The sequence below is a fragment of the Puma concolor genome, chromosome D1, assembly GCF_028749965.1.
Source record: "Puma concolor isolate L17-30 chromosome D1, mPumCon1.1.hap2, whole genome shotgun sequence".
Lineage (NCBI taxonomy): Eukaryota > Metazoa > Chordata > Mammalia > Carnivora > Felidae > Puma > Puma concolor.
Genome location: NC_141676.1, coordinates 71,875,650 through 71,903,001, shown reverse-complemented (window position 1 = coordinate 71,903,001; position 27,352 = coordinate 71,875,650). Strand labels below are relative to the sequence as shown.

The following is a 27,352-nucleotide window of genomic DNA, read 5'->3' as shown; positions in this document are numbered from 1 at the left end:
TTCCCTCAGTTACCTAATTGCTTTGGAGGTTGAAACCTTTGTATATTCATTAAGGGATAAAAAGAGAACAGAGTCAAACAAAAGGGAGTTGGTGGGAACCTGGGAGGGATTGGAGGATGAGCTCCAAGGGGACAAAACACTGACAAGTTTTATAACTCCAGCATTTCAGATACTTTCTTCTTACAAATAATTACTTCATTTGTGTTCCTCAGTTTGTCCCACTTTTCTTGGGAGGTTTTTTTTTGCCTTTTTTAAAAATTTATTTTTGAGAGAGAGAGAGAGAGAGAGAGAGAGAGAGAGTGGGGAAGGGACAGAGAGAGAGAGAGAGAGAGAGACAGAGAATCCCAAGCAGGTTCTGTGCTGTCAGCACAGAGCCTGATGTGGGGCTCAATCCCATGAACCACGAGACCATGACCTGAGCTGAAATCAAGAGTCTAATGTTTAATCGACTTAGCTACCCAGGCACCCCTTTTCTTTGCCTTTTAATAAATAAGTACATTAAAAAAATCATAGGGAGGATTGATTTTCATTACCAAAAATTATAACTACCTTAGGCATTATCCCTTTGAATCCTATGAGGTAGATATTATTATTTTATAATTGAATTAATTAAGACCCAGGAAGATTCTGTAAACTGCTCAAACTAGTGACTAATTGACCAAACTAGTGGAAAATCAAGCCTAAGTACTGTGATTGTACCGTATTATGCCCTACCACCGTCCCTTCTCCACAATCACGTTTTGGAGTCCTGTTTTTGTTTTTTTTGTTTTTTGTTTTTTTTCCAGAAAACCATAGAAAAGAAAAAAAATTCAGCTTTCAAGCCAGTCATATGTTAATTATCTCCAAGTCACTCTGATATTTTCATTTAAAATGTGCTGCCTATTTATTACAATTCAATCTAGATGAGGAAAGGGGTAAAAAATTATTGCCATGTATTGAATATTATTTGCTTCTGATTCTTTAGGGTAGATTTGTTATGAGTTTAGATGAGAAATATGTTTATTTTTATCACTACAATTGTAATAAATAGTTTCTGTTAATATTAAAAATGGAGCAGGTTTTCATAATGGTGAACCTAATTTCTTGGCTTCTGGGTTAGAGAAAAATTTGAATAGGAATATATGTTATACAAGCTGATTATTCTATCATTCATTCAGCAAAAGTTCTTTTATCAAGTTTTTATACTGTTGTCAACTTGTGCTAAGTTCTACTGATAGAGATGTAAATGGAAGGTGTCTGACTTTCCGTTTATATAGAATCACATGTCCGTAACAGAAGAGGGCTGACTTAAATAATTGCATTAAGAGTATAACATATGATACATGCCATAAATGAACCATATGGCAGGTTCACTGGTGGCACAGAGGATAGTACTCATGAGCAAATAGTTCTAACAAGGTTCAAACATAGCACTGGGCACTGAACACAGTGATCATGGAGATACAATTCCCACCCTCAAGTGTCCCAGGGCCTGGGCAGACAAATATACAAATAAAGAGGCAATTTCAATTTAATATATTAAATATGCCAAGCATATAGTAGAAACTGATTTAATGTTTGTCCAATGAAAAGAATAAAAGAAAGAAGAGGAGGAGTGCCTGGGTGGCTCAGTTGGTTAAGCATCCAACTTCAGCTCTGGTCATAATCTCATGGTTCCTGAGTTTGAGCCCCACATCAGGCTCTGTGCTGACAGCACAGAACCTGCTTGGGATTCTCTCCCTCTCATCTGTCTCTGCTCCTCCCCAAATTGCACTTTCTCTCTCATTCAAAATAAATAAATAAACTTAAAAAAAAGAAGAGGAAATAAAGGAATGGATGAATAAACAAAGGAAAGGAACAAAGGACGAAGGAAAGTGTTAAGATGAGAGTAGGCAGTGATTACTACAGGAACACTGAGAAGAGAAAATTAGCCAGTTCTGTAGTACCTTCTGGAAGGAAATGGAATTAATGCATGTGAAATGAGAAGTTAACCAGGTAAAATGGAGTGGAATTTTCAAGCAGAAGAAAGACTCTAAGTAATGTTACAACATATCATATCTGAGGAATGTGTCTGAAAATACTTTTTCCAAAATAACAAAGCTATTCAGGAAAGAGTAAAGCACTATTTCACATTTGCCCTTCTTACAAAGCTGATATTATGGGACTATCCTTTTCTAAAGACCAAACATCATAATGGTGACCAGAGGTAAAAGAAAGAAACTACTTTGTTTAACAATGCAATTGCCAGATCTCTAAGCACCTTCTAGATTTTCCCTAAGTTTGCTACATAAACACCAATACAAACTACGGAAGGTGAATTTATGACAAATGTAGTATAAAAAAATACAGATGAGAATTTTGGCTGTGTGCATGACATGTCTGCAACAATTCATCTCTATTTTCTGTCAACAGCATAGTGGTTTAAATCAAAAGGCTTTGGAGTCAGACATATCCATGTTCAAATCTATACTCCATCAGTGATTCGTTGTGTGACTTTATGCAAATTTCCTTCTCTGAGCTTCTAAAATGAGCTTACATAAAATGGAGGCAATAGTAGTAATTAGTTCAAAGAATTATTGGAGAAATTAAATAGTATGCAAGTAGTTCAGTACCTGTTAACAGTTCAATTATACTATCAGTCTAGTATTAATAAAATTTTTAAAGATATAGTGATGAGAAAATAATACAGACATAGATTGATTGATTGAAGTTGAATGAATGTAAAATATGGAAAAGGTTCCAATCTCTCTCTATGGGGTGTCTTCCACATTTGAAAGTAAGATCCTTTAAATCAATGACTATCTAGCCCAGTGAATGGCACAGAATAGCCATTGAACTAACTGTTATAACTATTATAAGCATTTCCTTTAAGGTTACTCAGATTTTCTTCTTAGGCCTTCTGATTCTAAATGAATGGATTACAGTGGGTTAATGGTGATCTGAAAACCCCAGAAAAGTAGTCATGAGCCATAACTAAAAGGCATTTGCCATCTTTTTTTATAGCATTTTTAAAGTTTATTTGTTTATTTTGAGACACAGAGAGAATAAGCAGGAAAGGGGAAGAGGAAGAGGGAAAGAGAGAATCTCAAGCAGGCTCTGCACTATTAGCACAGAACCCGACACAGGGCTCAGACTCATGAAATGTGAGATCATGACCTGAGCGGAAATCAAGAGTCAGACACTTAACTGACTGAGCCACCCAGCCCCCCCCCCTTTTTTTATATAGCAAGTTTTTTATTTATTTTGAGAAAGAGAGTACATGCAGGGAAGGGGCAGAGAGAGGGAGAGAGCATCTTTTTTTTTTTTTTTAAATCACTCTCAGTAATCAAAAGTTTTCTGGTTTCATTGAAGGCATCATTATCCACTTCTATTTTTCTCAATCACAAGAGGAAAAAATATATTTTAATCCTCCCCAAAGGGATCTAGCATCTGTCGCCTTCAGCATTTTTACATTTATATCCAGCTATGTGTTTTAAATAAAACTAAGGATAGCGTTTTGGAGTGTCCCAGGGCTCAGTCTTTTCTATCTATATTTGCTTCATTGGTAATCTTACCCAGTCTAATGTTATTATTCTCAGTTATACACTGAAGAAATTTCTGAATTTAAATATATAGTCCCAACTTCTCATCTAGTCTCCACACTTGAATATTCAACTGCCTACCAGACATATTTATTTGAATGTCTAATAGATATCCCAAATTCTACATTTCCACAGATGCAATCCAGGTCTTTATCTTCCTCATACCCAAGGCTGCTCTGTCCCTTAGCATTCTATATTTTACCTGATGGCAAATCCATTCTTTCAGTAGCTCAAGCCAATAACTTTGGAATCATCTTTTGAGTCCTCTCATGTCCGGTAATCAATCAATGAGGAAATTCCACTGACTCTTCAATTACAGAATTCTACCACTTCTCACTACCTCCACTGTAAGATCCCTTGTCCTAGAAATCATCATTAATTACCTTTATTATTGAAATACCTCCTAAGTAGTATTCCTGATTCTACCCTTGCCCCTACCTACAGCCACTTCTTAATACCCTAAACAGAGAAACCTTTTTTTTTTTTTTCCAACGTTTTTTATTTATTTTTGGGACAGAGAGAGACAGAGCATGAACGGGGGAGGGGCAGAGAGAGAGGGAGACACAGAATCGGAAACAGGCTCCAGGCTCTGAGCCATCAGCCCAGAGCCCGACGCGGGGCTCGAACTCACGGACCGCGAGATCGTGACCTGGCTGAAGTTGGACGCCTAACTGACTGCGCCACCCAGGCGCCCCCAGAGAAACCTTTTTGAAAAGTAAGCCAGATCATGCTACTCCACTGTCTAAGAACATGCAATGGTTTCCTATCTCATTCAAAGTCAAAGTCCTTACAAATTTATGTTCTATGTAATCTGGCCCTTTGTTATATCTCTGGAGTACCTTCCCCTTCACTTCATCTTCCCTTCCCCTAACACATTAGTCCTTTTTTTCTTCTGTCAAATCACCTAAAAGGCTCTTATCCTAGGGTCATTGTTCTAGTTGTTCTCTCTGCCTGGAATATTCCACCCCCAACACCCAAAGTATTATCCTTCCTTCCTCCAAGTCCTTATCCAAATGTCTACCCTGAGCAACTTGTTTAATACTACCAGTTATCCCTCCTTACCCTTTTCTACCTCTGATTTTCTACATTCACATATAACATTTTATTCTATTATTTTGTTTATGTATTAATTTATTTTTATTGATCATATGCATATTGTCAGTATCCCCAGTTGGACTATTAAGCTAAAGAGTAGGGTTTCTTTTTTCTTGCATGCTATGTTCACTTTGGAATATGAAGCTCCTAGAACATAATAGATACTCAAGAAATATTTGCTGAATAAACCAATTACAGAATAGAAGAAAGGAAACAAATCCCCATGTGTTGAGTAACTGACACCCATTTTAATAGGAATTTTGTGTTCTGCCAGCTAATCTCCCTTATCCTCCAAAAAGGTTGGAATCATTATCTCCATTTTAGAGAAAACCGAGGTTGAAAATGTAAAATATCTATGCTTGTAAAGCACAGTAAAGTAACAGAAATAAGGTTCAAGCCTTACTGTAAAAGCCCTTATAAAACTTTTGCTTTTTCTTTGATACGATGCTAGGCAATATGGAAATGAGCATGAATCACTGGATCCTTTCTGAAAGGATCTCTAAAATGTAATGAAAAATTTTGTGCAGTTGTCCTTTTCAAATAATGAGCTTGATGAAGCTGTTTTAGTTCATGCTGAAAAGAACAATGATTTTTTTTAATGAAATTCCAGGGCTCATACATCAAAAAATTGTAAAATGCCTTCTTACTCTTCCAAATTCTTAATTTTCATTAACTGATAAATATGTTTATCCCACCAAGTAAGTCAAAAAGTTGGAGTATTTATAAATGTAACACTATTTGTGCCAGGAGAAATAAAGTTGCTAAAAGGCCCTCTCTCAAAGGAACTTCTCAAAATAAGTCTCAAAGAGAACATAAGCCAGTTTTCATCTTGCCAAAAACCATGCAATGAAAAATGTGCATTGCATTCTTCTTCACAATGATAAATTTGTGGCTAAAAACAATGTCATCTTGGTCAAAAACCACTCTGATATAACCAGACTGAAGAAAATCATGTGGTTTCATTGATTTCAGTTTTTGATAAATATAGCTTACCCAAAATAAATTATCACATTTCCCCCCAACAACATAAAACATTATAACACAGTGACTACCACTACATTACCTAGCCCACTTGGAAAATGCTTCATAAAGCATTGGTATATTATATGAGTAATATGAAACAGATAAATGTCTCCTATCTTGCCACCTCTTAAAAATCACATTAAGTGGGGGCGCCTGGGTGGTGCAGTCGGTTAAGCGTCCGACTTCAGCCAGGTCACCATCTCGCAGTCCGTGAGTTCGAGCCCCGCGTCAGGCTCTGGGCTGATGGCTCAGAGCCTGGAGCCTGTTTCCGATTCTGTGTCTCCCTCTCTCTCTGCCCCTCCCCCGTTCATGCTCTGTCTCTCTCTGTCCCAAAAATAAATAAACGTTGAAAAAAAAAATTAAAAAAAAAAATCACATTAAGTGAAGTGAAAAATTTAGAGAGCATATGTGCTGCCTTGTACTTACAAACAATTTAAGGCAATATAATACCATTTACTTGGGGCTGTGTATATATAAACAGGCTAGAAAGATGAAATGGGCCTGGCTTTTCCCCAGAAGAACATAGGACAATCTAATAAAACACACAGGCAATTTAGCAGATGTTGAGTCACTACTATTTTATGCATATACTCTTTTTCCTCCTTTTCTCACTTCATAATTATCATGCCACTCTTCAAGTCACATGTTATTTTATATGGTCCTCATTCTAACCCCTGAGATGGAGGCAGGAAGGGATTATGATCTTCCCTCCTAAAGCTTTTACTGACTTCTCATTTGAACTCTCAGCAGTAATTGCCAGAAATATTATAATTCTCTTATGACGCTCTGTTATGAGGCTGTAGAGATATGGCTCTGCACACCTGACTTCTGCATTTCACCCGTTTCTTTACATTTCTTCCTCTTTTTTCCACATCTGTTTTTCTCCTCCTGTGGTTCCTTTCACTTCAAATGCTCTCCAGCTCCAATCCTACCTTACTTGTCTTAATTAAAAATGCATGAAATAATGGTGCCTACCTAGTAGAGTGTGGGATATTAAAGAAGATATGTATATAGTGCTCGGCACAGTGACTAAAGAGTAGAGTCACAGAGCCCGAGTGTTTGACCAAGACACTGGTTTAAAGGAATAAATGACTGTCTTTGTGTCATCGTGGCACAGGCCAAGTGCCTTGAATGGAGTGGGTGCTCAATAATATGCACTGAATGGAGAAGTGAGTGGCATGCTGTAGTTGTGCTAGGTGAACATCTTTAATCTCCTTGATGGTAGGACAAGGCATTCATCTGGCCCCAACAATCTCTGTTCCTATATTTTCTTTTTATAGTAAACATGAGCATTTTAGTTAATAACATATATGCCGGTGACTCAATTAAGAAATACTTACAATGAAGGGCACCTGGGTGGCTCAGTCGGTTAAGCGTCCGACTTTGGCTCAGGTCGTGATCTCACGGTTTGTGGGTTCGAGCCCCGTGTCCAGCTCTGTGCTGACAGCTCAGGGCTTAGAGCCTGCTTCGGATTCTGTGTCTCTCTCCTGCTCCTCCCCCACTCATGCTCTGTCTCTCTCTCAAAAATAAATAAACATTAAAAAAAAGTGTTTGAAAAAAAAAAGAAATACTTACAATGAGCATAGGAAAAGGGAAGGAAAAATAAAATAAGATAAAAACAGAGAGGGAGGCAAACCATAAGAGACTCTTAAATACAGAGAACAAACAGGGTTGCTAGAGAAGCGTTGGATGTTGGGTGGGGGGATGGACTAAATGGACAAGAGGCATTAAAGAGGGCACTTGCTGGGATGAACACTACGTATTATATGTAAGTGATGAATCACTAAATTCTACCCCTGAAACTAATACTACACTATATTTTAACTAACTTGAATGTAAATAAAATCTTGAAGAAAAAGAAATACAATATTATGACTCTTAAAATTCAGGAATTAGTAGGCTTGGGAAGAGAAACGATGGGCAAAATCCAAGGCAGAGTATACATGTAATTTTGCAACCAGCCTTAGGGAATATAAAGTAAGCCCAGGCCTTAGAACATTTCTCACATATCTCCAAGGCAATAATAATAATAATAATAATAATAATAATAATAATAATAATAATAATAATCAAGACCATGTGACAGGGCCTATGGGAACACAGAAGGAATACTGTGGGACCAGCAAAACTTCTGTCATAAAATCAGAAAGCCTCTGAACAATTTGATGGAAGACCAGCCATACAGGAGGAAAATGCCTTCCAGTATGCATATTATTTGCAAAAAAAAAAAAAAAAAATCATAAGAGTCTGACTAAAACCAGAGGAAAGGGCCTGGGAAGCCAGAAAATTAATAGAAATAAATGTAAATGAATTGTAAAACACTCATTACAGCTGATAATATATATGTATAACTTTATTAATAGTCTATTGGTTTTAAAGGGATGACTTTAATGTTTTATTCTAGGAAAACACAAAAAAGTAGGGTTTTTTTAAATGTTTATTTATTTTTGAGAGAGAGAGAGTACAAACAGGGGAGGGACAGAGAGAGAGGGAGACACCGAGTCCAAAGCAGGCCCTGAACTATAAGTGCAGAACCCAATGCAGGACTGGAACTCATGAACTGTGAGATCATGACCTGAGCCAAAGTCAGACACTTAACTGATTGAGCTACCCAGGCACCCCAAACACAAAAATACTTTTAAGCATTTTGTGGACTCAGTCCTTATAAATTGCTTCACTGATGCTTTTCAGGTAATCAGTCTTTAATTTCTCATACATGAATTCCTCTACAAGAATTTCTCTAGATTAAAGCTCTCACTATAGGCAAGAGAAAGGATTGGAATTCTGTATCATTTCTGTTTCATGTGTAGAAAAATTGAGACTTAAATTGAGTAAAAGTCTCACATTCACAGGAAATAGTTGTATGTAAGTTGAAAATAAAGTGCATGTCTCCCGATTCTTCAATTGTCCCCCTTTTTTTATTTTTTAAATTTTTTCAAATTTTTATTTAAATTCTAGTTAGTTAGCATATAGTGTAATATTGGTTTCAGGAGAATTTAGTGATTCATCATTGACATACAACACCCAGAGCTCATCACAGCAAGTGCCCTCCTTAATGCCCACCACCCATTTAACCCATCCACACCCATCTCCCCTCCAGCAACCCTCAGATTATTCTCTATAGCTGAGTCTGTTATGGTTTGCCTCCCTCTTTTTTCCCTTCCCCTATGTTCATCTGTTTTGTTTCTTAAATTCCACATATGAGTGAAATCATATGGTATTTGTCTTTATCTGACTTATTTCTCTTAGCATAATGTACTCTAGCTCAATCCATGTCATTGCAAATGGCAAAATTTCATTATTTTTGATGACTGTGTAATATTCCTGTGTGTGTGTGTGTGTGTGTGTGTGTGTGTGTGTGTGTGTGTGTGTGTGTATAACATACCTTCTTCATCCATTCAAGAGTCAGTGAGCATTTGGACTATTTCCATAATTAGGCTATTGTTGATAATAATGCTATAAACATCAGGGTGCATCTGCCCCGTTGAATCAGTATTTTTGTATTCTTTTGGTAAATACCTAGTCGTGTAATTGCTGGACCACAAGGTAGTTCTATTTTTAACTTTTTGAGGAACCTCCATAGTGTTTTCCACACTGCCTGCATCAGTTTGCATTCCCACCAACAGCATAAGAAAGTTCCCCTTTCTCTGGTCCTTGCCAGAATCTGTTCTTTCCTGTGTTGTTAATTTTAGCCCTTCTGAGAGGTCTGACGCGGTATCTCATTATGGTTTTGACTTGTATTTCCCTGACGATGAGTGATGTTGAGCATCTTTCCATGTGTCTGGCCCTCTTCTGCCCATTTCTTAACTGGGTTGTTTGTTTTTTGGGTGTTGAGTTTGATAAGTTATTTATAGATTTTGGATACTAACCCATCAGATATGTCATTTGCAGATATCTTCTCCTATTCCATAGGCTGCCTTTTAGTTTGGTTGATTGTTTCCTTCACTGTGCAGAAGCTTTTTATTTTCATGAATTTTCAGTAGTTCATTTTTGCTTTTGTTTCCCTTGCCTCTAGAGATGTGGTCTAGTGAGAAGTTGCTTCAGCCAAGGTCAAAGAGGTTGCTGCCTGTGTTCTCCTCTAGGACTTTGATAGTTTTCTGTATCACATTTTGGTCTTTCATCCATTTTGAGTTTATTTTTGTGTATGGTGTTAAGAAAGTGGTCCAGTTTCAGTCTTCTGTGTCCCTCTTCTTCTTTAATGTAATCACACATTCATTCAACCTGTTTTAACTCCCTATTGTGTGCCAAGCACAGTACAAAAGCAAAGGTGCAGCATCCTGCTCTCAAATTTCTCACAGTCCACCAGGTAAAATAGACACGCAAACTCACTATGAGCATGATAGTTGTGCTACTATGTGCAAAAAAAAAAAAAAAAAATGTGGAAGTGCTGTGATAGACACAGGCCCAAGAGGTTGTCCACCTGAGAGGAATCTGCCCTTTGGGGTCAGGAAATCAGAAAAGCCATCCTCAGAGGATCTGTCAAATGAAAGAGTCAGGAGGAGTTAGCTAGTAAAAAGGGAGAGGGGAAAGGTAAAAATGGAGCAAAGTATTCTAATCAGCACATTTTACTATTTAAATTCATACACTGTGTTTTTCCTCTCTTGTTCATCCACAGTATGACCGGAAGTCATATTTTTCAAAGCTGTTCCCTACAAATGTGCATCTATGATAATCCTTCCCCTTAGTACTCTGCAGTATCATTAAATCATCCTTTATGCTTTAATTATGAAATAAATCTTTGCATACAATTTCAAACTCCCCTATTAAATATAACCAATATAAAAGAACAAAAATAAAAACTAAATAAAAGCTATAGCCCTGAGTTGTCAGCTCTCTGAGGGGATTTTATTAAGGGAATCTAAAACAAAAATATTCAATAAACCATGAAAGGCATGATATAGGCTGGATCCAATAATAAATGGATAGCTGTGAATCCCCAATGTGGCAATGTTAGAAATATCTCACAATCAATCCTTGGGGATTTGGTGGCCATTCAAAAAAATTTCTACACTAGAAAGCTTTAGGGACGCAAAAGCAACAACTTAAAAATCAGTGTCTCTGGTCCAGCAGTGTAGGACATGTGTGCCAGGATGAGAACATTGCCGATGAGTTTGAACCCATGATATTTCTCAGAAGAAGGCAGGGACTTTTGTGAGGATAACAAATATCAAATATGCATGCCACCACCAGCCCCTCCTTGCTCATGGGCTGACACTGTTGATCATGATTCTCCTTCCTACTAAGTAGCCTTAAGACCCCTTTCAAAGAGGCACTTGATCAGTTTCCCTCTCCTAATATAGCATCCATTAATCAATTAGAAATCCCACAGGATTTTTATCCCAAAAAAGTTAGTTTATTAAACTTTATATGATTCTATTATAAAATAGAATTAATAATGCCTACCTTATTGATTATTATGAAGATTACTAAAATATCTAAGAGAACACCTGACATATAGTAGGCACTCAATAAAAGCCAATTTCCTCCTTTTTGTAATGCTGGCATAAACAGGAATGGGGTGGCTTCCTATTGAGGCAGTTTCAGATATAACTTACCTAATATTTTGGATACAGACTAAATTTTTATTTCAGGGAGTAATCATGGTATGCTTTGTTTCATGATTATAATAGTAAAAATCAATCAACTCTAGAGTAAGCCTTCCTCACTGAGAACTTTTCTGGCCTAAAGTAAAACATGTTACAATTAACAGCCTTCTTGAGAAGAGTGAATCTGAACTTTATAGTTAGATGGCACTTATTAATGAATGACTTCTGTATACTGCCTTTCTCTTTCCTCCACCCATGATTCTCAGATCCAGTGAGTTACTCATAGTTGGATTAATTCATCAATCATAAAGCATTTATCATTGCCAAGTTAGTACCAGGAATATTTCCAATGTGAAACAAGTCACCTCTAGGCAGAAGTAAGCTCTTGGCATACTTAGTTTCACTCTCTCTGGTTACCAGAATCTTTACTCTAAAATTCAGGTGTAATGCACTGAATTTAGACTTCTATCTATAATGGAAACCAAGAGTCTGTAACTTGGGACTTTTTAAAGGCAACAACAAAGGTTTGTGAAAATGACTTGATCCATACACCAGGATGAAAATTATAAACTTTCATTACATGGTAAATATATTAATTTCTGAATTGCTATGTTAACCATATGAATAAGGCACTGTACCAGGGATCCATTTGTGAGCAAACAAGACAAATTCCCTAACCTCAGAGTGTTATATCAAAGGAGGAGGATAAACCTTAACAATATAATCTTTCTCTCTCTCTCTCTCTCTCTCTCTCTCTCTCTCATACACATACACACAAGATAGATGACATTATAGTAAGTGCTACAAAGAAAAATGAAGTACCTAAATATAACGTACACACACATGCGTACCACTTCTAATTTTTCTAAACCATGGAAGTGATAAATAAATAAATCTATATCTATATCTATATCTATATCTATATCTATATCTATATCTATATCTATATCTATACCTATCTAATCTATATCTCAAAAGATCAGGAATATGAACAATGCAGAAAGAATTCTGTCTACATTCTTCTGGTATCTCAGATCATCAGATCAACATCCTAGAAATCAAAATCTAGGCAAATAAAGAAAGGAGTAAAGACAGACAAATGGTCTATGGATGGAACAGACTGAAATAAGCATGATACTCATCATCAGTCAACACCTTGTACTCTGGGTAGATCTATAGCTCGTGTATCAAAGGATAGTCCTACAACAGCCCCATATCAGTTTTGTATACCTGAAATGGCCTGACCAGCAGCTGAGCACACATCCATTTGATTCTCAGAGATTCTCAGTAACTTCCTTTCCTCCAAAAATATGGAGCTTGTTGCAGCACCTGGGTGGCTCAGGCAGTTAAGTGTCTGACTTCGGCTCAGGTCATGATCTCATGGTCTGTGAGTCTGAGCCCTGTGTTGGGCTCTGTGCTGGCAGCTCAGAGCCTGGAGCCTCTTTCAGAATCTGTGTCTCCCTCTCTCTCTGACCCTCCCCCATTCATGCTCTGTCTCTCTCTGTCTCAAAAATAAATATTTTTTTTTAATTTAAAAAATAATTTAAAAATAAAAATAAAAAATATATGGAGCTTGTTAAGGAGTTCCTCCCTAGCTTACTTATAGAATATCAGCAATCCATCCCAGGTTCTTTGACTATTCATTCCTTCTGCATAAACAGACACCTGGAATGGGATTTGAAAATGTAATAGTCTAGGAATTATTAACTACAGGAATATTAATCCTATAGGACTAATGCCCCCCAAAATAAGCATGTGTACTAGTTATTGCTAATCAGTCATATTGTTTTTAAGTGTTCAGGAAATCAGTGGAGTATCCATTCTCCCACTAGAGGTATGGAAAGCACATTCCTGGAATCACAAGACGAAATGTGGATAATACAGTTTTGGCAGTCCACTCTACCTTTAAAAAGAAAGCCTCTTGTATTTTCAATATATATCACTTCAAGCTATGCAAGGATAGATTATACTAGAGAACCACAGAATAAGAATCAAGCATGAAAGAGGAGGACAGTGAGAAGTAGATAGCTACTTAAATAGATGTTATCAGAAAATAGGTTTGGGTTTTCTAGTGTATTTATCATCTGCATTTCTAGAAAGGACTGCAATGTTGTGCATCCTCTATGAAACTCTAATATGCTTGCCAGGAGGGAACTTCATTGACATGATCAAGATTCTTTAATCTAAAACATAACATATGCTAAATTGATTAAATTTATAGTAAAACAGATAGATAGATAGATAGATAGATAGATAGATAGATAGATAGATAGATACATTCTTAGTTAACCTTTATATATCCTGCTAGTATGTAGTAACTGACCAGTACACTAAGACTACTTCCAGTAACTTACCATTATACAAAAAAGGAAAGAGGGACTTAAAAAAAATCAATGGAAAAAATGCCCAGTAATTCTAAGAAGGAAATAAAGAAAGATTTAGGAAAAATAACAGGGCATTCAGATGTTTGTAAACCAATGCACACAGAAGAGGTAGTAATCAATGAGAATTTTAATTTATCTCATAATAGAATTAGCATTATTCTGATATTTGGAAGAATATGTTCCATGATAGGAATATAGCAATGGAAGGATACAACCTTGTTCAAATAAATACTGTAGATCTAACAGTAGTAAAAGGGGAAAGATATAAGAGAAAGATATATCCCCAGAAGAGGTATCTGCAAACATGAAGCTCAAAGCTTTGTGTGATCCCCCTGTAAAGGCTTTTTAAAAAAGAAAACTTGAATTATATTGTTAGAGAAGGGTGTGGTGGGCCATCCAATTGACCACTTTCCTTTGACTTCTGATACACTTCTTTCCTTTCAGCTGGTCTACCTTATGTCTTCCTGACATATGTTCTTCGTATGCCATTCCTTAATATTGGTGTTATGCCAGACTTCTAGGCTTTGCTCTCATCAATATCTGTGTGTTTCCTCATTAATTGCCTTTATTTCCATGTCTCTTATTTCCACCTGTAAACAGATGATTCCTAAAGCTATAACTTCCACCCTGATATCTCTTATATACCTCTGCTTCTACCTTCTCAGTAACTCATAGACATTTCAAACACAACATGTCCAAATTGGAACTAGATATCATCCTCATAAAATGTGACTATTTTCTTCCCGCAGCCCTCATCTTAGTTAATAGCATTTCTGTCAACTTGGTTAAAAGCCTCTCTCCTGACTCTTCTGTCTGCCTCATAATCTTTTTCAATGCTAGGTCTAAAATGTCTTTACCAGCCCAGTGTTTCCTTGAGTACAATGACTTAGTTTTTGCCCTATATCCCATGACTGTCCTCTTGTGATATCCTTCTAACCAGTTTATTCACCTCCAACCTCCACCTGTCATCCTGACCTATAGTTTTTCTAATCTATCTTCCTCCACCCCTAATCCTGGCCCTGAGACAATATAGTTTATGGAAAGTCGTAGGTAGGGTTAGGGTGATCACATCTTAGAATTATCATGTAAGACATTCACACACTGGATGAGAAATCACACACTGCATTAATAGTCTATGGTTGGGCTGCCAACCAAGGACCAACGATCAGTTGTATAATCATTGAGCTTGCTTATTCAAAATAAAATTATTTTGTCTTATCCCAAATGTACTGACTAAAAATCCCCTAAGTTAGGCCCTTGAGTTGTATTTTTGTAGACTCTGCAAGTGATTGTGATGCACATCCGTTTTTGGAAACTCTAAGAACTTATCCAATTATAAGATTCAGTGATTATAACACTCTAATCAGAATCCAATTTTCTATTCTGAGAGAATAGTTACAAAAGTATTTTGTGCAATGGCAGCATCATTAAACTAAACATAAAGTCTTCTGAGTGGTTCACGTTAAATGAAAAAAAACATGCATTTGAATGTATAAATTCTTGTAAATTTGTGAAAATATTCACACCACATTAGAGGCATGCCTTATGTACATTTCTTCCTATGTATGTATCTGATGGGGTTTTCTTTAGTTTCAGACATGATGTTAATGGGTTACAAAGGAAGAGTTCAATAGTATGTTTGATGTAAAAATAGTGGTGAATGTTGTCACGGGAGAACATTTAGAATTACGGTGCTAATTATATCTATACAAAAGCAATTAAGATTTAGCAGAGCAGCAGAAAAAAGTAATAAATATTTATACATTTTTTTTCAGTTCATTATCTTTAGCTAATGAAAGGATTCCCACTTCACGTACCACATAACATGCTTCCTATACCAGTAAGTTACTGTGGACATTAATAGCTCATGACCTAGGAGGAGAAACAGGACCCTTTAGAATTAACTATAGTAGATAATAAATTTCATTGTAATATATGTGTTCTAAACAAACAATTATGGAAAAATAAGGGGAGGAGTGATTAATACCTATTTTTCTGTTGTAAAATAGTCTCTGCAAGGAACAAATCTATATAAGTATGGAACTAAACACCATTGTATACTAAAGCCTCAAATATTGAATCCCAACATATAATCAGTATATGTAAACATAGATGCCTAAAAATAAGGATTCAGGTATGTTCATTAGCAATGAGATATGTGTTTATTTATAATTAATGACATTATGCAAAATAATTATATTTAGTCTAGGCCATCTACATTTTTTAAGTTAAAAGCACTTCGTTTCAATATTAAATAATCAAGTTTTTAAAATAAGAATGCATTTTTCCATAGAAACAATTTTATAAATTGTGCTGAAAATTCTATGCTAACTCACAAATTCTATTAAACCTATAATGAATTGGGATGCCTGGGTGGCTCAGTCCATTAAGCCTCCGACTTTGGCTCAGGTCATGATCTCACTGTCCGTGAGCTTGAGCCCTGCATTGGACTCTGTGCTGTCAGCTCAGAGCCTGGAGCCTGCTTCGGATTCTGTGCCTCCCTCTCTCTCTGTCCCTCCCCTGCTCAAGCGCTTGCTCTCTCTCTCTCTCTCTCTCAAAAAATAAATAAAGATTTAAAAAATTAAAAATAAATAAACCCCATAATGAATTTAACAATAATATTAATGGTACTGTTTGAAATCTGAGATCTTGAAGAAAGAGACAGGCAAGGCAGAAATAAGGGACAGAGAATGTTTCCTTTTTACAAGAGCTGCTTTTAGGCGTATTTTGAAAGAACCAAATGCTTCTTTACTACCAGTACTTATTGTCATCTCTCGTACCTCCTAGTAACCATTAGTATTCAAAAACACTTACTACAACACCCTTGATCATGGGTAATGGGAATTTAATAGAAAAATCTCACACCTATATCAATTAGGATTTGGGTTGGCTACATATATCAGGGGGAAAAAGTAGCTTAAACAAGATAAATGTGATATACATAGTCTAGATCTAGTCAGGGGTTCCATAGTTAACAGGGATTCAGGCTCCCTCTATTTTTTCTCTTCCAAAACTCAGAACACATTTTCTGTCCTTAGTTACCTTATATTCCAAGGTAACTGCTGGAGCTCTAGCCACCATGTTTATATTCCAGGCAGGAGAAGGAGAAAGCCAGAAAGGGCAAAAAGGGTACTCTCCAAGATGAGTCACGTTCCTTTAAGGAGTTCCCGGCTTACATCTCTCTGGGTAAAACACCATCACATAGCACATCGGACTACAAAGGTTGCTAGAAAATGTAGTGTTTTAGCTGCACCCTTTACTACCCCCAACTGAAATTGGAGATATGTTGCTGAGAATAAAGGGGAGAATGGATATTTGTTGGCAAGTAGTAAAATATTCCTCAAATATCCAGTGCTCCAGATTGTTTAATTCCATTCCTACTCACTCAAGATAGTTTCTTTATTTTTATGTTTCTATTAAATGTAACACATGCTACTTCACACACACACACACACACACACACACACACACACACACAGAAATGTGGCTAAAGCAGTGGTTCTCATCTTTGGCTGCACATTTAGAAGCACTTAAAGTGTCTTTTAAAATTCCTGATACTCAGACCAATTAAATTAGAAACTTAACACTGAGACCCAGGCCACAGTATTTTAAAAAAAATGTCTCCAGGTGATTCCAGTGTGTAGCCCAGTTTGAGGACCACAGTCCTAAATAAAGAAATGTGAAAAGAAGGTGCATAACCTAAATGATGCCAAGTTTTGTCACTTTTTTCTGATGTGTAATGAAGTGATATAAAAACCTGCAAGCCATGAGTCGAAAATAATTTTAGGAGTATTGGCACTTCCCACACAAGCCAATTTTTTGTCTCTGGGGTCATTTTTCCTCTCCTGCCTCCCTCTTTTCTTTTAAAGTGTCTTCTCTTGATAACACTGGAACCATAGAGTTCTCTGAAAATCCTAACTGTTCTATACAGTGGATTCAAGGACGGCATAGATGGATCCAATGATCGCCATCCTTGATGTCTTGACCTCTCACATAGCTCCACATCCATTTAAACTCTCTATATTGCCTCAAATAATTTTCAAATCTGTCCACACTTTTATCTCATTCCAAATCCACACAGCAACCAAAGGAATATTTAAAACAGGTCTGACCATGCCATTCCTCTCCTGTACATAGATCCCTCCCATGACTTCCTATTACTCTAGGACTCTCTGCACTGCAAGATCCCTTGCTGCCTACCTCCCAGCCTTATCTAGGCCACCCATTACACTTGGTAGGTGGCCTCTTTTTGTGCCTCCAATGCCCCCTAGCTCTTTCCTTACAATTAATCTCTGTGTGCCAAACCTACTGAATCCCCAAACTCAGCCAAACCAACACTTCCATTTGCTAATTCCTGTTGAAGGAGGCTTTTATTGCTTACACAGTGTCAGGAACCATGCTGTGCTTCTTAATGGCCTTTATCACAGTTGTAAGTAATTATTTAGAAGCACTCCCTCCCCAATTATTTTTTATGAGAGCAAAGAACATGTTCTTCACCATTTTGTTTTCAGAACCGAGAACAGCTCCTATCCCAGAGTCTGTGTTTAATACTATAAAGATAAATATTTTATGAATGAATATATGAAGAAATGAGTACTATAGGAGACTGAGATTAGAAGGGCAGATTGTAGTCAAAGTGAAAGGGTCATTGGCAGCTGCTTGTAACTTAGGCACAAGTGACCCAAGTAAATGTTTCTTCCTTTTTTTTTTTCCAATATGTGTCTGTGTCTCTGCAGGTTGTGATCTGATCCCAGTACAGTATCTTCGCTGGGGTGACCCTGAACCCATTGCCGCTGTTGTGTTTGCCTGCCTCGGCCTGCTGGCCACCCTATTTGTTACTGCAGTCTTCATCATTTACCGTGATACTCCAGTAGTCAAGTCCTCCAGCAGGGAACTCTGCTACATTATCCTTGCTGGCATCTGCCTGGGTTACTTATGTACCTTCTGCCTCATTGCAAAGCCCAAACAGATTTATTGCTACCTTCAGAGAATTGGTATTGGTCTTTCTCCAGCCATGAGCTACTCAGCCCTCGTAACCAAGACCAATCGTATTGCAAGGATCCTGGCTGGCAGCAAGAAGAAGATCTGTACCAAAAAGCCCAGGTTCATGAGTGCCTGTGCCCAGCTAGTGATTGCTTTCATCCTCATATGCATTCAGTTGGGCATCATCGTTGCCCTCTTTATAATGGAGCCTCCTGATATAATGCATGACTACCCAAGCATTCGTGAAGTCTACCTGATTTGTAATACTACCAACCTAGGAGTTGTCACTCCTCTTGGATACAATGGTTTGCTGATTTTGAGTTGTACCTTCTATGCTTTCAAGACCAGAAACGTTCCAGCTAACTTCAATGAGGCCAAGTACATCGCCTTCACCATGTACACCACCTGCATCATATGGCTGGCCTTTGTGCCAATCTACTTTGGCAGCAACTACAAAATCATCACCATGTGTTTTTCAGTCAGCCTCAGTGCCACAGTGGCGCTGGGCTGCATGTTTGTGCCAAAAGTGTACATCATCCTGGCCAAACCGGAGAGAAACGTGCGCAGCGCCTTCACCACATCTACTGTGGTGCGCATGCATGTGGGGGATGGCAAGTCATCCTCAGCAGCCAGCAGGTCCAGCAGCCTAGTCAACCTGTGGAAGAGGAGGGGCTCCTCTGGGGAAACCCTAAGGTAAAGGTTGTGGGGGGGAGGTGTGGGGCGCTGGTCCCTGTAGCTGAAGCAGTGACATTTGCTTCCTGGGTCTTTTAAGTTTAAAATATCTGAGTGAATGAAAACTGTGGGATGCAGGGTGCTGGGAAAGGGGCCTTGGCCTTCTCATTGAATGGTTTTCATGGGGTTAATTGGATGTAGAGCCAGTTACTTATGCCAAAGCCAGAAACAGAGAAGTTGAGATAAAGAACAAAAGCAGAGTTTCGGCAAAAGAGAAGTGAGGTCCAAAGGGACAGGGAGAGCATGGTTAAGTCATTAAGCCAAGGAAAGGACCTCCAGGTCCGGAGGGTATAGAGGAACATAGTGGACCAAATTCTAGTTCCCAGAACACAGTAGAGAATTTATTGTTAACAAAGATCAATGCTGAGCACAGAGTGCCAAGAACCTCACACACCTGACTGCGTTATGTGCCTGAACCTTTTCCAAGCTCAGCAGAGTCCTTGACTGTTCATCCCATAGAGGCATGTGAATGTAGAATTTATATTTTAGTTCTTAATGGGCAACCTGAACTCTTAAGGAAATGTCTAAGAATCTGAAAGGGTCAAAACAAAGGGACTTTGCATATAATCTTCCTAAACAACTAGCCAGTTTCCCATTGTGGCCCACAGTCCCACCCCATCCTTCATGCTCAGTATCCCAGGTAGTAGTTATTGGTCACCTCTTATCTGCAAATAAGCCATCAGCCAATGATTTACCCCTATGTGAGGCACTTCTCTAAGTGATAAATGACGCCTATAGCACTTCAAAAGGCAATGAGATCATCTTTTTTTTTTTTTTAGCCAATTAAGATCTGTATCTTTAATAAACATCTGGAGAATACTGGCAGCATAGATTACTATATTCCATGTTGTCCCAGAGAAGTGTGGTTCCTTAAAGTCTGTTTAAGTATGACAGACTCTTAACAACTGAAAGTGTAACCTATCATCCCATAGAGCTGCTCAGATCACTTGCTCCTTCCCTGCTTCTCTGAGGAAGGGGAGACGGTGGCCTCTGTGCACAGCTGATATGAAATTAGTTCAACTAATAACTTCCCAGTATGAGGGCAAAGAGATCAGTGGCTTGGGAACAAATTTGGAGGTATTAAAAAGGCTACATAGGGTGTTACTGGGAATAAGGACTTCCTCCATTTAAGAAGGGCATATCAGTCAGAAGAGCTAGTCAGAACATTATCTGCTCACTCTACAGAGATTTGACAATTTTCCTAAAATCTAGATAAATAAGTGGAAGACAAACCACTTACAAGTGGAAGATAAATAGCTAAATATTATTGCTTGAACAGTTCTCTTATACTATCATTTAGCCTGCATGGAAAGTCCCACCTTTCCATCAGGCCTAATTCTTCAAAGCCTGAATAATGGTGATGATAAAGATACCATGTCTTCTGAGGATTGAAAAGCACTCAGAATACTTAATCACGTAGCTTAATTCATTTGCATTATTAACTTCTATCCTTGCCTCTTTTATTTTTTTTTTCCTAATTCTTGTTTGCCTCTCATTGCTTTCCATGTACATTGTTCAAGGTATTTAACTAAATTGTAAATCTTGGGGAAAACAACAGTGTCTTCTCCTACTTCAATAAATTATGACAATATCATGGTCTGTCCACAGAAGGCCCTTCATATATTTAACTTGCCAGAATATTTTCCATCTGCTTTCTTAACTCCTCCCTCCCTAAAATATTCTTTTTCTGAAACTTCTGCAAGATCAGCCTTTTATTTTGTCTAAGAAAATGTATTATATATATATATTTTTTTTTAATTTTGTAACATTTATTTATTTTTGAGAGAGAGACAGAGTGTGAATGGAGGAGGGACAGAGAGAGAAGGAGACACAGAATCTGAAGCAGGCTCCAGGCGCCAAGTTGTCAGCACAGAGCCCGATGCGGGGTTTGAACTCACGAACCGTGAGATCATGATGTGAGCTGAAGTCGGACACTTAATCACCTGAGCCACCCTGGCGCCCCGAGAAAATGTATTTTTCAAACTTCAATTTTACCAGCCTTTGTTTAAACTCTTTCTTCAAGTAATATGTACATTGTTCAAGGTACCTTCCAAGGCACCTTCCAAGGTATCCTGTGCCTTCCAAGGCATCCTGATAGGTATAAAAAAAAGGTTGCCAGAGGGATAGAATTGTGAGCTTGTGCCTAAGCACCCCAAAAACTCACTAGGGCAGGCTACTTAGACAGTGTGGAGCAGTGGTGAAGAACATGGTTTTGTAGCCAGTTTCTCCTGAGTCTGAATACTGGCACTGCCATTTCTTCTGTCTGAGGCTTAGTTTCTTCATCTGCCACGTTAAGATCATATCATCTACCTCAGAGAATTGTAAAAGAGTGAAAGAAATAATATATGTGTAAAGGCCAGGTACACAGTAGATATTTCAATGAACATATCAGAGTACAGAGCTAGGCAGCTCTGGGATTGAACATTGGCAGCATCGCCTACCAGCTGTGGGACCATAGGCAAATCAGTTAACCTCTCTATGCCTTAATTTCCTCCTCTGATGAATGAAGATAATGAAATACAGACTTCACACAGTGTTTGTGAGATTAAACGAGTAAATACATGTAAAGTGTATACCATGCAGGAAGCACTTCTTAAGTGTTTGTTTGCTATTATTTTTAACTACGTTAACAATTGTCAGTCTTCTTCCACACCTGAAAACTTCTGTGTCAGGTATGCAAACAAGATGATCCTAATAACGAAGAGCACATCATAAAAGGCAGTATAGATCTATAGACACATTAATTACACAGCCTGAGCTTCCAGAGTATCTCCATTTTTACATGGTCTAGTTCCTTGCCAGATTGTAGAGGATACCGTTCATCCTAATTTAAGCAAAATAAGCTCCTTGGGAGTGAGAGCCTTCTCTATCTTGTCATTGCTGTGCCTCCAGTGCCTGGAAGTCCCAAGAAGGGTGCTTGACACATAGAAGACACTAAATAATCTTTGGTATATTTATAGAGCAAATAAATTTGGCAAGGTAGTAATGCATCCCCTGTACTACTATCCCCTGGTGGTTCTACAACCTTTTATAACATTAAGCCTACTGTGATCTGTATTATAAATATCTCCTGCACTCCTATGGTCCTCAGTTTCTGCTCAAGAATCAGGTCATTAATCCCATCCACTGATCTGATGCATTGCTATAATTCTAACATAGCTCTAGTAACATTAAGTTACATTTTCAACTGTTTTCTTTATACTTCAGTAAATAAGGGGCAACATAAATAACAAAATTCACTAATAGTGCCAATAGAAAACAGAAACTCTCGAGATTTGTGGCAGTATTTTAACTTGTGTTCGTTACATGGCTATGTAGTCCTTGATGATTGGATTTTGCATTCAGCATTATTTGAGTATGAAAACATCAAAGAGAATAAGGAGGGACCTTTGGCAATTGTTGGGTTTTCTGCACGCAGTCTTGTCAAATGCTGGTCTGTATGATTATAGCTGAGACAGGCTATAGTCTGATTATATAGTGATTTCTTTTTTGCCCTTAACCAGCACACTCAGACTGGAACCTGCTTTCAATAGAAGAAAGGCCAGAAAAAACTATAATACCCTTGCATCACACAATCCCCTGTCCCCTTCTTTTAAGCTATAACCCTAAAAAATAAATTAGATCCAAACTAAAATTATTTTCCTCTGTGTTTCCCATGAGCTCTCATATGAAGTATTTCATCTCTGTTATCCAACACCAAGATGTTTAGAATCTTAATATAGTATTTATCACATTGTAAGACATAACTGGCTATGTATGCATTTATCTTCCCTTTTATTTTATAAAGGCCAGTATGTATAACATTATCTACCTCTAGGGCTTAAATAATGGGGAAACAAGTGAACTCAGAGCTTCTAGTATTTTCACATTTTATTCTAAATTACTTTCATTAGTTGGGCTTCTCAGACTTGAATTCTGTAATATGCCAATAAACCTATCTATTGGGATCTATGGTGGGCTTAAGTAGTTAACTTAACTCTCTGACTGTAGGTCTCTGGGGAAAAGCAGCTGCTATGCAGGACCCAGCCTGGTTCTGCTTTCTTACATCTGTTACATGGAGAAGTGGGCTCCTAGAAACCCAGAGTGGGTCTGGGCCCTGTTTGAAAAGGCCTATGCATATCCCTTCCATATCTGATGGCAGAAAGCTAGGGCTCCATTTTGAAGATGGCACTAATTTCATACTCTAGAGTGAAAATAATACCTCCCGAGATTATAGTGACTGTGTTTCCAAAAGTTAGGACACACTGTTGGAGCAGTAGATGTAGGACAGTAGATGCAAATACGGAAAGCTAGTTTATAGTTCTGGCTTTGGAGCCACACCTGGAATGAAATCTAGCTGTGTGAATTTGAACAAGGTATGCCAGTTTGTCTCCTTAGCTGTAAAATGGTAGATAACGATCCCTGTTGTGAGAGTAAATGAAGTGATGAGTGTTAAATGCTTAGCTATTAGTGCGTTAAAAGCATTCAATAAGTGGTAAACTTTTTAGAAATGTGTTCAGCTGCAAGTAAGAGAAAGCCTGATTTTGAGAGACTTACAGGATTTGTATGGGTTTTGCTTTCCTCACGTTACAAGAATACGTAGACAGACAGCTCCTGGTGTTCCTCCAATGCTCTCAGTGGTGCCAGAGCCGACGTCTCTGCTGTTCCCCAGGCCTTTTACTAATGGTTCCACAGCAGTTCCATGCATTGCATCCTTTTATTAGGGAAAACAACAGTCTTCTCAGAATCCCATAACAACTGCCTTTATGTCTCATTGGCCAAACTGTCTCATGTAGCTACCCCTGGCTGCAAGAGAGTAGAAAAAAGCTTGCATTGAGCTTTTACACCTTCTATAATGGAAATGGAGAGGGAGGAGGGAAATGGAGAAAGAGAAGCAAGTCAAGTGCTTGTGGGATAAGCCCATGAATAGTGTCTGCCATGGAAAGTGGTAGTACCTAGCAGTAGTAGTGGCAGTAGTAATGGTAGTAGAATTAGCTAGTGGTCACAAAATATTGAAAGTAGAAGCAATAATCTTTCCCATTTTTCAAATGTGGAACTTGGGGTCCAGCATGGTTAGAATACTTGCCCACAGTCTTGTAACTAATTAGTTATACAGCCATTCTTAACTCAAGCCTTAGCTTGTTGGCATTAGAAGTTAGCATTCCCCAGAATGTATTCTTCAGAAAGCTAGTCTCACAAATTGTTCCACGAAAAACAAAAATTATTTGGTCAAACAAGTTTGAAAAAACTCTGACTCTTCTTTTAGAACCTTGTGACTTAGGGATAAACACTGAGAAGTTCTGCAGCATAGAAACCATTCATTTGTTAATTCTTTTCCATCACTTCCCAAGCTGGTTGAACACAAGACGATTTTTTTCAAGTAATCTCTTAACATTCTGGAGAACCGGTAGCACAAAGGGGACTCACTATGGAAAATATCATCAGAGCCGAAGGGAAGACACGTTTCTAGGGGACCAAAGAGTAATTCATATCTTCAGTGAGAGGGGGACCAGAAAGAGCCAATTTCCACCTCTGGGCATGGAAAGAGAATCACTTTTGTTCTCTGAGCACCTAAGGGAAAAACAGAGCTAATTCTAACAGATCTAGCAGTTTTCTGGGAAGTTAAATAGGCTCACCCTAGAGTACCAAAAAGAAAAGCACCCAAGAGTCAGTCATTCAATTCACTGAAATAGCAAAGGGAGATTTTTATTTAAACGGGAGTGAGTCACTATAGATTTCTTTTTTTTATATAGAAACGTACTATTTATGCCATCAATGTATAGAGGTCCCTGTGATTAACATTTTGGTTCTAGACACTAATTCTCCTGCACGACATGGTGCAGCATCAAATCACTGTCAAGCGGATAATGCCATGCTTCCATTTAAGGCCTTCACTTCAGCTGCAAATTGACAAATGAACACAAAACCAGTTCTGACCTAAATAAAGCATTGAATTTGATGAGTCTAAACTTCTGGCTCTCCAAGATTCAGAATTTCCAGGGTCGTGGGGCTGAGTTTCTAAGATGCAGTGGGCATCTCATGGTTTCATTAACAGCAGAGGCCTGTAGCTCTAAATTATAAATTTTCTCAGAAGGTAAAACCCTCTCTGGGCATTCTACTAAGGTGGCAGAAACATTAGCATTGCCTCCACCTTAGTTTTAGAAACTATCATTTGCCACTTTTGTTTTAATTAACTAATTAACTCTGCTTTCATTAAGATTGTCATGAGAGCCCAGTTAGACTGTCTGCTAAAGCAACTGCTACCCTTTCACATGTATCGTCCAAATCATAATGTGCCTGGAAAATTAGTTCTCTTGGGTGAATTCCAGTATACCTGGACTATTATCCAAGATCTGATGATTTCCAATTGTTTAGATTTCATTAAGGAATTATTAGTCTGTATGAAGTGATTTTCGTGTGATCCTTTCTCTTTAGAATCATCTGCTCTTTCCTTCCATCTTATTAGGGGTTCCCAGCCTATCAGATTAAACTATCTCACAGATTTCTCCTCATCTGGACTCTCAGAACATTTAGCACACATTCGTCAAACCTTTTTTGTTTATTATTCATTCACAAACAGAAGTGAGCACTGTCAGGCACTGGTAGGCCATGGAGAGTTGGGGGTTGTCTTGTATATATATACAATATTTTCACAACTATCTAATGCTGTCTTAAGAGTATTTATAACTTCCTCAGTGCCTAGCCTAGTGCCTGACATAGGAGTGCTCAGTGATGGATTCTGAATCTGGTAGAGAACAGCTTTCAGGGCTCACACTGCCATTACAGGGAGCAGAACCACTCACTGTGGACTTGATTGCCCAGATTTTATCTGATAATGCTTTGTTCTAAAAATATAAGAAAAAATAGTTTTTGCTAAAAGCAACCTTTTTGTTTTCAATCAAGCTTCCATTGAGTGCCAGCTCTGTGCCAAGCACTATTCTAGATTCTGGGGATACAAAGATAAGTAAAAAACAGTCTTTGAGGAGCTCTCAGCCTCCCAAACCTGCAAACAGGTTAAGTTCCATAAAGTGCTATAGTGCTGTGATAGGAGTCCATGGGAGAACCGAGGGACCCAGAGACAGAAGCAGCAAATTCTACATGTCAAGAATTAGAAAAACCTCCCAAAGGAACCAGTTCAAACAATAGATACTATTTAAATGCTTTCTCCCTGGGGTGCCTGGGTGGCTCCCTTGGTTAAGCATCCAACTCTTGGTTTCTGCTCAAGTCATGAGCTCACCATTTGGTGGGTTCAAGCCCTGTGTCAGGCTCCACACTGACAGTGCAGAGCCTGCTTGGGATTCTGTGTCTCCCTCTCTCTCTCTCTGCCTTCCCCCACTTGCGCTGTCTTTGTCTCTCTCAAAACAAATAAATAAATAAACAAACTTAAGTAAATGTTTTATCCCTGCTTAGATGTCCTCAGGGGTTCACCAGCTGGGAAAGGATAGAGCCAAACTTCCTTATGTGGTGGCAGGAAAGACCCCTTGTGGTATGACCACTCCCTCCTCCCCCACCCCTGGGCCAGCCTTGCATCTAGTCACTCCCTGCTTAGATTTCCATTCTGACCTATTCAGTTTTCTTGCTTTCAGGCCTATACCAACACAGCTAATTCATTATAAAACACACCTGTCCCATCACCCTCAAGTCTCACTCAGCTAACTCACACTCCTCTTTGATACCGCTTTTACTGGAAAGCCTGTCCTGACCCTCTGAGACTACATTAGATCCCACTCTTCATGATCTAAATGAGTTGTGTTCTTCTCCTCTACAACATTCATCATCCTGTGTTATAATTACATGTTTAATTGTAAGACTCCCTTGTACACACACACACACACACACACACACACACACACACACACTATACTGTGAACTTACTAAGCAGAGGGTCCATGTCTTTTTTATTTTCTGTGCCATTAGTAACCAGCACAGTGCCAGGCACACAGTTAGCACTCAAAAATATTTGTAGAATAAATGGATAAATGGGTGGATATATGAATAATGACATTTGAACTACACTGGCATTTGACAGAGAACATAAAGAAGGGCTGAA

General features: G+C 38.2%; 1 protein-coding gene across 4 annotated transcripts in view; it reads left to right on the top strand.

Annotated features, from left to right (window-relative positions):
* Positions 1 to 27,352, top strand: part of GRM5 (glutamate metabotropic receptor 5) — a 534,058-nt gene that overhangs the window by 456,410 nt on the left and 50,296 nt on the right. For all 4 annotated transcript variants that reach the window (XM_086678540.1, XM_086678543.1, XM_086678539.1 and 1 more), the window contains exon 8: positions 18,345 to 19,284. In XM_086678540.1, the coding sequence (XP_086534666.1) occupies positions 18,345 to 19,284 (940 nt within the window). The remainder of the gene's footprint in view (positions 1 to 18,344; positions 19,285 to 27,352) is intronic.